The following is a 12,085-nucleotide window of genomic DNA, read 5'->3' on the forward strand; positions in this document are numbered from 1 at the left end:
GAGAGTGTGGCCAGTGAGAGTGCATACACTCTTGAATTGCGACACGATCTTAACAAAAGGCCAAAAAATAAACACACACACCCCCCCCCCCCCAAAAAAAATAGAACACACTAAACAATAAGGAAAATTTTGGTTAGGTTTGATCTGTAAATTTTATGACAAAGAAAATTAAAGGTAAATAAACTAATGCATAGTTTACCTATTGGTATTAAACGCAATATTGCCATTAATTTCATTCAAGCAACCGAAGTGCTGAATGTCTGGAGATTCTGAAGCGCATAACAAATGCATCGTCGCTCCACTCTTCATAGTTATCTGGACGGTATCTAATTGTTTTCGCCATTCTTGTTCTAGCAAGCAAAATCTACAAAAACTCATCATCAGAATCACTATCAACAATCATCTGTCTCCTTCCAGCAGTATTTGATATCAGTAGCACAGCTGATCGGCCCGATGCCTTGGAAGTGCTTATTCGCTGAATAAGGGCTTATTGGCTCGTCCGACCACTGAATAGTTCATTCAGCGAATAGGCGCCCGAATATCACTATTTAATGGTCGTAATACATTCGTGGACACTATTCAAGAAATAAATTTTATTCAGAGCTTTAACCGGAGGTGGTAATACAGGCCCTTAGATAGATAAATGTCCTATCTTGTTTTACACAAAAGCTATTTAAATAAATGCATGTAATTGTGAAATTATTATGTTGATTATTCAAACACAGATGCTATAAAATATAGTTTACTCTTAGTTTACTTATTGGTACTCATAATATTTTCTGGAATAATTGTGAATCAGGTACGAATATGTCGCATTCACTGTACTTCCGCTTTACCGCAGCGTCTAGTCTACTGATAGTATTTCCTTTCTGTGAAACACGTTTTATGGCAAAAGTTTGTTTTTCCATTATAAAAATTGTTAGGATCGAAAATATAATTTTTAGTGTAATATGGCTGATGGAGTTACTTCAAAGGTTTGTGGCGAAGTGAAAACAGCGTATCTCGAATTGCTTCTGTTGTATTGTAATGCAGAGTTTGTTGTTTTTGTCTTGTTTTCTTTGTGAGATTTTAATGTCATAATTTTAACTTGAGCTGAATTATGTAGTTTCAAGTCTGACTTTTCATTCCCTTTTAATTTGAGAAATTAATATATTCAGTGGCCCAACGTAAGGACACAAACTGCAGTAGGAGAGATGTGTGTTGAAAACTTTGTTTTGTTTTTTTTTATTTCTGCACAGTATTGCAGTCAACTAAGGTTGGACATGTCTTCGTTTAATTGGGGCTTCGGGCGTAATAAAATTTAAAATAAAATCTCTAAAAGTGTTACCTTCTATAGTTTCTGGTAGCTATATTGTGAAAGGGCGTAGCGGTATTTCAAGTAATTTACAGTTTTAACTATTTTGTAGGTTATGTTATTAGATATATTACATGTAGCGTAAAATCGTGATAACGTGATACTGTGAAATCGTATAAACATTTGGTTGGGTTGCGTTAGTAACATTGTAATCGGCCAAACGATTTAATAATATTTTTAATATAGTTAACTTAACCTAGCCATTCTGAATTTAGTCATACGCCTTGCTATCACACACACTTAGCTAATTATCGGACGTCGCGGCTGTTTAGAACGGAAAGAAAAAAGAATCGGAAAACATGGTTTTCACACACTACACAGTCCCTAAATTTACTTCCAAGGGATGGTTTCATAATTCTTACTAGTTTGTAAAGAAAATTAAAATTTTATAATTTGCATTACAATTTACTGTGCTTTTATGCTGCTGCCGCAATTCATTATTTACCTGTGATAAATAGGAATATATGTTTTCCATGTACATACTATAAATGTTCCTGAATTAACCCTGCAAGGAAGGTTTCGGTAAATATGTATTGTACGGATTAGCGCCAAAAAAAATCGTACATATATGAAATAACTTTCATTATATGCTATCTTACGTCCTCTTTTCAGAACCGCCTGCGGAGATAAAAAATTCCAATTACTTTTGGAGATATCGAATTTTTTAATATTAATTTTTTGGCGATTTTTTTTAAAAAAATTTTAAAAATCCGAAAATACCTTTATTCTGTGCTCTTTAACTTCCTCTTTTCATTAAACCTGGCGGAGATCAGAAATTACAAATACTTTAGGAGATATGGAATTTTTTAATTTTCATGTTGTGCACTGATGTGGCATTCAGCGGGAAGCCTACAATTCACTCATCCTTCTGGACATACCCGAATACTCACGTTGGCAAGCCTTCTTTTCTTAAAATTAGCAAGAAGTAATTAAAAATACTTTAAAACATTGTAGATGGTTGGTTATATTAGGTAAGTCTTATAGCTACAATAAAAATACTGTAAAATCATTTTATGGTTGCTTAGCAAATAACATTTTAATATGTAGCTATCCAGCGCTAGGAAACCGTTTACATGATTTCACAGTATTTTTAATGTAGCTATCCTAACCAAATCAACCATCCACAATGTTTTGAAGTATTTATAATGTAGCTAACATAACCTAATTGACCATTAGTTTTCATGAGTTGCATATTTATTTACAATAAACAAAAAAAAAAAAAACCGAAGATGCACGATCAGGCGTTTGTTTGCCTCTCGTCTGTTGAAAAAAGGCTTGCCAACGTGAGTATTCGGGTATGTCCAGAAGGATGAGTGAATCGTAGGCTTCCCGCGTTCACCATTGTTGCTTGTTTACAAGTATTATTATGTTTTTTTTTTTCGCGATGTAGTTGAACGACTACATCACGTAAAAAGAAAATTACGTGAGTTCCTACTGTTCATCCTTTTTCCCGGTTTGTTAGGTTAGGTCAGCTACATTATAAATACTTTAAAACTAAACAACCATTAAAATTAATTTTTATTATTTTTAATGTCCGTTCAGTTTCAAAGTATTTATACTGTAGCTGAGACTGACCTGACCTAATCTACCTTTGTCCCGTTTTGTTAGGTCAGGTCAGTTACATTATAAATACTTAAAACTATACAAGTAAAATTAATTGATATTATTTTTAATTTCCGTTTATTTTGAAGTATTTATCATGTAACTAACCTTACCTAATGGAAAATTTCTGTTATTTAGGCATTCACGCACACACGGCAAAATATAAAATGGCGTCTGTTGAATGATTACATAGGGCTTGTATTGCAAAATAAGAACGGCGATATCTCCAAAAGTAATTGGAATTTTTAATCTCCGCAGGCGGTTTTGAAAAGAGGACGAAAAAAAGCATATAATGAAAGTTATTTCATATTTGTACGATTTTTTTTGGCGCTAATCCGTACAATACATATTTACCCGCAATCACAGTCATTGTTTATTTTTTCAGTGTGGGGTTTTTTTTTAAAAAAATTTTTTGGAAAACTTAAGTTAAGTAATGAAAGTGGTGGTGTAATAATGAAATTTGTTTAAATAATGACTGTATTGCAGTTATAATGAATTTTTAATGCTTGTATTTCATGTTTGTTGTTTTATAAGAGTAAGTATGTATTTGTATCACAAAATGTTTGTTTTGTTACAATGCATTTAAAGTACGTACTATTTTGAGTGACTTTGTAACAAAACGAGTCTAATGGAAGCCTAAAATTTGAATTGAATTGTTAACGTTGTTCATTTTCTGTGAGGAATGTGTGCTGTGCATTGAAGTAGCTGACACATTGAATTTTGCAGTCTTTCCAGGAAATTCTTTGATTACAGCCGTTATATATAATCTGTTCATTATGGCTGGTGTTTCATGTATCCACGTTTATCCCTGGATCCTGAAGGTTTGATCCTGATAGCTTGATCCTGTGATACATTATACTTGCTGTTTTATTTCAGTATATCTAAAGATCCTGTGGTACATAATGCTTGCAGTTTTAGTTCAGTAACTATGTCAGAAGATCCTGCACTTAAAACAAATTGCAAAATAAGAAAGAATTATGATTGTAGGTTGAAAAAGAATTCTTTATAGGTATTCAACATACGATCAAAATTCATTATTGTATGACAATATTTTTTTTTTATGTATATAAATTCTGTACAGGGTCTTCTGACATACTGAATTAAAACAAAGCATCATGTACCACAGTATCAAGCCAACAGGATCATGCCATCAGGATCAAAAATAAACTTTAATAATGAAATAGAAGAATTAACATATTTTTAATTCTCCGTAGTTGGCTACAGTTGTGCTAAACAAATAGATACATGATTGCAGGTAAACAATGAATGGAAAAAGCAGTTTGAAAACACAGGTATTTTAATGTAAGCTTTTTTGATGAACCATTAGGATTTAAGAAACCCTGTTTTCAATGGTACATTTAGGGACGTCTCTAGTACTTGGAAAGCATTTTTGTTCCCCGAAGCCGTGACGTCTGAAGCTGGTATAGTAATGTAAGCTATAAACTATTATTTTTCACAAACTAGCAGCCATTAAGAACCCAACCATTCAGGGTAAATTTAGGCACTGTGTAGTTTGTTTTCTGTGTTTTCTGATTTTTTTATTTCCGATCCAAAAAGCTGCGACGTCTGATAATTACCCTCTCCGTAAGCCGAGGCCACACACAAAGCTACGCAATGTTCACTATGTTTTGTGATGTTTGCTGTGCCAGACAGGATAGTCTAGTTCGCAATGTCGGAGAGACACGTGCCGTGGGATCCGAGTGATGATTCCGACGATGATAATATTCTGCTGGCTCTCACAGTATGTGAAACCAAAAAGAAATAGGTTCATGAATGTAATATAAAAACAAAATAATTTGAATAATTTAATTGATGAAGCAGTTGCTAGTGAGGACGAAACCAAATGCATGGATTATTTCAGGATAAATTCAACTCGGTTTGATAGCATTTCCTTGGTATCAAATCCCAGGCATGTCCTGCATATCCTGCCTTCTATATTCTTCCATCAATTTATTCAATAAACATGGATATTTTCGTAATGTAAATTAACTTTTTTATTTGACTATTTAAAGCACAATACTGATAGAAATAAACTTTACAAAAAGCAAATGCAGTAGTACAACACAATTACTCGCGAAAACAGATGTTTTTGTTTATCTGCACATGAGGGAAGTACGCAACGTTTGATAAAATAAGCCAAAAACCAAACACCTGGCGACGTCGCCAACGTACTGAACACAGCTTTGTGTGGCTAGTGACACCTGAGATACAGCTGGCCATATTTTAGTCACGTAGTGAACATCGTGAACATAGCTAGCGTAGGACCCTGTGTGGGTAGCTTTAAAAACCTTTTATAAAACTCTCCCTCCAACTCTCAGTTTAGTAAAATTATAATGTTGGGGCTTTTCCGTGAATAAAATAATAAAGTTCCGGAAATGGGTTTATGAACATGAACACCAACGACTTTCCTCTACCCTGAAAACAGTATTTTTTTAAATTCCTACTGGTTTCTGAGAAATTACTCTCTATAGGTTACATCATTTAATGAAGTGGCAGCTGTGATTGTTCTTTAGCATAGCGACTGGATCCTGTGGTTCTCAATATTTAAGTACGTGTAGATTTTATATTTGGATTTGGTGAAACAGTGGAAGGTAAATAAAAATTTATGAATTATGTTAGTCCGAACTGAGCATCCAGGCCCACGATTTTTTTTTTTTTTTTTTTTTTTTCCAGTAAGCAGGTGTAAGGGCCGACGTGTTGCTTGCTATAGCATCACCACCTGCCCCCCCCCCCCCCCCCCAACTCCAGGTTTCCTTGCATCACTATCCCTAGATATTTATGGAGGGTAGACCCTGTTACGCACTTTGATTTTTCTCATGATTTTACGCTGTTGTTTAATGTACTTAATCTAGTGTAACCTCTCATTAAATCTATTAACTAGGTACTGCTAGTTAATTACTTAATTACTTGAAATATTGCCACGCCATTTCACTGCAAATTTATCAGTAAGTATAGATTCAGATTTTTAGAATTTATTTCAGCATGAAGCCTCACTTGTATGCAATTACACATTAATGTAATACCAGACAAGTGGGGCTTTACGCTGCAAAAACTTCTGAAAACCTGAAAATATTATTGTAGCTAAATGTTCTATGGCTTTCATTTGAACATGCTGAGAACCTTAATAACTAACGCAATAAAAAAAGTAGTTTGAACCTAAAAGTGCCTGGTTTAAACAAAAAAAATTTCCAACCTTGCTCATTCCCCACTTGTGGAAAAAGCCTGCTGGGTTTGACTACACTCGTAATCAAACCCGGGTCGCCTTGGCGAGAGACAAGTAATTCGACCCCTGCAAGCCTCCTCTAGGATTTAGAGTGGTGAAGACTTTTTCATGGTCTTGTTGTTTGATTTATCATTAAATTATGATTGGAGGGAAAACTTGAATTGTGTATTAATAGTAACACTGGCTGTCATGAGATTTATTTTTACTGATCACAAGCTCTAAGAATACCCAACTATAGTAAATTCCTGTTATGAAGTTTCTTAAGGTACTTAGAAATTCTTACTTATTAATAAGAAAAAATTTTTAAAAGGGTTAAAATTGTATTCATAGAATATTTAAACTTATTTCTGCAGCCAATTTTCTTAACCCTTAGCCGGAGACGTGAAAATATTTGACATATCTGGTGACGTGGTGCCCCTTCAGACCCCAAAATGTTTTGTAGAAGTTAACTGATTAAAAATTATTTTTGTTTCATGTAAAATTATTCAATGAATTTTTTATACTTATTAATTAAATTAAAAAATAAATTAGTAAATAATTATTTACCAATTATAAAATACAATTTTTTTCCATTGGTGCTTGCTCAAATAAATCTAAAAATGCCTATTTGTAATAATTGCTTTTTAAAAAAAAATAAGCAGATGGTAGCCTAAAAGTTGTATTTGCTATTCAATATAGATATAGTGACAAAACAAAATCTAGAAAACTTCTATGAATAATAAGACTTTTTCATAAAATCTACAACAGATAAATTTTCCCAAAAAAAGAAATTACTTTTTTCCCCTCCAAATATTTTCCTTGCATAACCAATGCTTAAACCACAACAAAATATATAATCTAGCTAACTAGAAAGCACATGCATACTTATATATTTTGAAAATTTAATTTTTACATAAAATATATTAGCCGAACATTGTTTGAAAAAATGAAATTTGTACGAAAAGTCACTCTGTAGTAGAGTATTTGTTTGCTCTGCAATCATCACACATTGCTTTTCCACACACACTTTGATCACTTAAGTCTCTAAAAATATCTTTCAACCACTTAGAAATAGTTTCGTCATAATCTGGATCGCCCACACGTACACATGTTCGTTTAGAAGCCTTTTTATCACTTCTGAGATAGAAACATAACTGGTGACGTGGTGCCACTACGACCCCAAGTTATCTTTGCGACCTGATATCTAGCGCCAGACAGCGTAAACAAATCTGACACTGCAGGAGGAGACTATGTGATATCCAAGCGAAAGGTAGATGGTACCACAAGCAAGTGCCTTGAACTGCACATAGATGGCAGCAAGTTAAAGTTTTGCTGGGGTCACGGAGACCCCACGTCTCCGGATAAGGGTTAAGAAGGTTTTACTGTAATAAGATTTAGAGTTTCTAATTAAAAGCTAGTTTGAAATAGCCTACGTTTATTATTTTTTTAAACCAGTTTTTGCACTCTCGTGAACACTCGTTCGAAATTCTGCTCTTATTTAATGTATTTTCTCTGAAGTGTCGCCAGGTTGCTTTCTTGTGAGAATGGTTGTGTTCTGTGTGAGTCACTTATTAAATGTCTAAAGATCCTGAATATGGATGTTCTCGTATGAGTTTAGCAACTGAAAGTATAACTACTCACTTCTTCACATTAATTGGGTTTCCTGAGTAGCCTATGCTTGATTTTATGCACTTACATTGCATATGTCATAGGTACCACTCGTACACACCTTGAATTTGTTTTAAGTTAAATTTTTTTTTTTTTTACAGGTTCAAGAATACAAAGATTCTGTGAAACAGAAGGTGAGTTTTATGCAGTGCCAACTGTTATCTTGTTAAGTAAAATACATAAAAAGGGGGGGGGGGGGACTGTTATGGTGACACTGTTGTTTAATTTTGTGTAATACATTACTGTAAAATGTTGGCTTTTTATTGGTTTTCGTAAGGTTTTTTTTTTTCCCCCAATAGTATGGTTGGGTAAAAGTTGTGTATCACGTATCCTAGTTTATCCCTTGATCCTAATGGCATGATCATGTACACACTGAACCTATTTTACATGATGCTTGCTATTTTAATTTATTGCCTGGATATATCCTGGAGATATGTAACAAAAACTTGTGATGTAACAATGAATATGATGGTAAGTTGAAAACAAAAGAAAAATTTTACACAAGACCTGACATGATTTGTTTGTATTGTGATATTTGAGTTTTTGTTTGTCCGGGATCTTTCGGCATTCTAAAGCATCATGTACCACGGGATCAGTACATGGAGAATATACTGGAATACATGATATGGAACAATTACCATAAATTTGTGCGTGAAGAAGTTAAAAATACTGATTAACTGAGTTTTAAAAATTTGTTAGAGTGGTGTTTGTAGTGTTGTCAGAATGGTTCATGAATTGGGATGGTATAGTTGAAGAATGAGTTTTTACTCATGCAGATAATGCACTCAAATAAAAAGAGGAAAAATGTCAGCAAGCCTAATAACTTTTGTTTGTTTGGTGTTGGTGAATCGTTATGTGCTCAATTAAAATCACTAAGGTCTATTAAAATGCATTATCTTATATGTAAAAATTAATGATTCTGTACTCATCTTTTATGCTGTCGTGCAGTGTTCATCCAATTGAGTTTAAACTTTGTACAGTTATAATTAGCGAAAGTTTCTGAAATAGTACCATTTACGTACAATAGGTAGCGCATGAGTCGTATCAAATGATTGTTCGTATTCTATATGTAAATAAAATACACTATTGCATTATACTTGCTTTCTTCTTATCCATGGCTTGAGATGGCCCACTTCAACTATATAACTTAAAAATTGGTATGTTCCTGTGAAATATAAAATGTTTTGTGTTCTTTTTAATTAATGTATTATATGTATGTAAAAATTACACTGATTAAAAAAACAACTATTATGGAAATTTTATTATAAGTTCCTAAAAAAAGCCCTGGGATTATTTTCCTGGTATTTGTAGACAGTCATTTTTAATCATGTGTTGATATTGCTGTACGTACTGTAATAGTTTGGCATAATTATGAGAAATTGACTAGGGATATTAAACCATGGTGCAGGAAAAAATATTGTGATCTTTTTTTTTTTCATCAATTTCAACTCATTATTTAGAAAGGAAAAAAGGATTTACAGTTTCTTAAAAGTATAATTGGAGATTTTTTTAAATTTTTTTACTTAAATAAGAGGATAGACTTGAGTAATCACTCAACCCAAAGCCTTTATTTCACTTCCCTTTGCTTTCTCTCTGTAGCAGAGGCAGCTGTGAACAAAATTATTGTGCATCATCCTTACTCTATGGTGATTATTTTGTTAGGCTAAGTTTGAATAACGTCACAGAATAAACAATTGGTAACAGAAGCGACAAAATGTGGTTTTATCCTTGGTTAGTGCGTACCAGCAATCTGATGCTCTCGGGGCGTACACGAATGTAAATAAACAATGTTTTCCCATTGAAAGTAATGGGCGTATGATTTAATGAACAGTTTGTGTGGTAGTAAATACAATAATTCGTCGTAATTTCACAAATATGTTTGAATTCATAGTATTTAGAGTATTCATGCGTGAATCCAATCAACATTGTATTGTAATAAATAAGCTAGTTCGTGCGCATTCTAGCCTTGTGTTCCGTGATTCAGGGAATTGTGCAGTAAATGCTGAACCAATTTATTTCAGAAAGAATGCATAATTTTTGGTGTAACTCGTCGACATGTTATTAAATAATGATTGAAAGCCAGTAGGCGTCTTGTTCATCTCGTTTGCTGGAAAGAATGCGTGATATTTGTGTAACTCTGTGCTTACTGCCATGCAACGTGTCTCGATGCCTTTATTTATTTTTTGCCACAATGCACCTAAGACTACAGTAATCAAAATGTAGAGTGATTTTTGTCTATAATTTAATATGCCATTTATATTACAAATGCCACACTTAACATACGTGTGATTTATTTTCCTGTAGGCCTAATGTAATATTGTTGAGAGTGAATTTCTTTAAGTCGTTGCTTTTAATTGGCCCCTACATTATGTAGTTAACACGTATAAAATATGTATTTACATACTTATAATAAACTTTGTAAATGCACATCATATCTAGGTATTTCTAATGTAGGCCTAAATAGCTACCTACTTTTTTTGGCTTGTTAAATAAGTAGAATCTCATAACACAAATTAATTTAACATTTAAGTTTACTTAACCATTTTCTTATTGACACTAACTGAAGAAACTTTCTTGTCTGTAAATTTTAGCTCTTAATGGGAGGACAACATATCATTGTCATTTTGTTTAGTTTATTTTGTCCATCTTGTCAGATCTTCTGTGTGTACACGTTTGTACAAAGATATTAGACGTCAATACTAAACAAAAAAAACCTTGCATAATGTTAATCAATGTACGCAAATGTGAAGCCTACATAATTAAATCATTTACAATGCCAGAATTCACTCGCAATCACTAACTAATACAGTACTTAATTCAAATCCGACTAAACTGCTATCCCAGCATTGGCTAAACGCGCCCCGAAAAGATGGCGACCGAAAAGTAAACAAATGATGAGCGAGTACGCGGGTAAACCCACTTTGTCGCTTCTGTTACTGTTTATTCTGTGATAACGTGCAACCAGCCAGTGTATATTTTCCAACTCAGATTACCAACGGTATTGTTTTGCCCTTGGGTGAAATGCTGATTTTGAATGGTAGTAGCTGCACACAGAATGTCCACATTCTGGAAAGTCAGAGAAAAGTAAGGGGGAAATTCATGGAAATTCCTCAGTGATATTTATTTGAGGGGGAAATGTGACTGTATATCATCACCCAAGGTGAAAAGAATTTTTTTCCCTGGTGGTTTTAAGTGCATAGTCATACACACTATAAAATGTGGTGTGGAAATTTCTTTATCAACTAGGCCAGCTATGGGGATGGTTAAGACAGTAATTCTTTATTTGTTTAAGGAAATTGCAAAATAGGTCACGTTCTCAGTGAATTTTGTTCATGGAAAGTGATGAATATTTATAACAGATTTGTGTGAACATCTTATGCACAGAAAAAAATGTGAGCAGAACACATGGGTTTCCATTAACCTCTTTGTACCCCCGAATGTCCTCAAAAAGTCCTTAATTTGTCTATAATTGAATAAGGGCCCTTAAAAGTCCTTCAGTGTCACCAAGAATCCTTTATGACTCCTTATTAAAGACTGATAGTATGCATGTACCAATGAATAAATGTGGAAATTTTAATGGTCTGTTGTTTCCAACTTGGTAGTTGGCGAATTTTGGGCCATTCAATTAGATTTTAAAAATTAAACAAAAACAAAACCTTTTTGGAAAAAAAAAATTTTGAATTTTTTATCTTTCCTTTAAACTGAACGTGTTACGTAATGTTAGTGTCATCAAATTAAATTTTAGGGCTTTAAATTTCAGAATGATACTATGCTTGAGTTAGATATGTGTTCCAAAGATAATTATGGACAATAGAGATGTATCTGTAAGAATTGGACTAACCAAGCATTTTCTTTTGTGTTAGCTATTTTCTTGAAGGATGTTGTGGTATTACAAATGGTTTTCTATCTCATAATAGTGGTGAAGGCAATGATGTAAAGGGGTCCTAAAATGTCCTTAGTTTTTGATTGCACGATAGAATAAAACCCATGTTGCAGCAAGGTTGTCAGTTGCTACAATTCTTGAGGTCCTGTAAAAACATCAGAGAAAACCTTGAAAGGGAAGGATTAGGAACTGAAAGTGGCCATATTGTTAGCAGTTATTAAATAAAAATAATTTTTTATTGTGTGACTTAAAAAAATTGGGACTATTCTAATTATTATTAATGATGTCCCCAAATGGTGTCGCATACATCATTAGTACTCTTACTTTCTTTTGGGACAAGTGCAGGAATATGTGGATTTTGGACGGGGAACAATAA

The 12,085-nt window shown here is 33.4% G+C and overlaps 1 protein-coding gene across 2 annotated transcripts in view; it reads left to right on the forward strand.

The window, feature by feature from the left end:
• The first annotated feature begins 818 nt into the window (after positions 1–818).
• Positions 819–12,085, forward strand: part of LOC134539681 (proteasome activator complex subunit 3) — a 38,221-nt gene continuing 26,954 nt past the window's right edge. For both annotated transcript variants that reach the window (XM_063381874.1, XM_063381876.1), the window contains exons 1-2: positions 819–974; positions 7,928–7,960. In XM_063381874.1, coding sequence (XP_063237944.1) covers positions 951–974; positions 7,928–7,960 — 57 coding nt within the window. In that variant the 5' untranslated portion in view covers positions 819–950. The remainder of the gene's footprint in view (positions 975–7,927; positions 7,961–12,085) is intronic.

This window comes from Bacillus rossius, chromosome 15 (assembly GCF_032445375.1).
Source record: "Bacillus rossius redtenbacheri isolate Brsri chromosome 15, Brsri_v3, whole genome shotgun sequence".
Classification (NCBI taxonomy): domain Eukaryota; kingdom Metazoa; phylum Arthropoda; class Insecta; order Phasmatodea; family Bacillidae; genus Bacillus; species Bacillus rossius.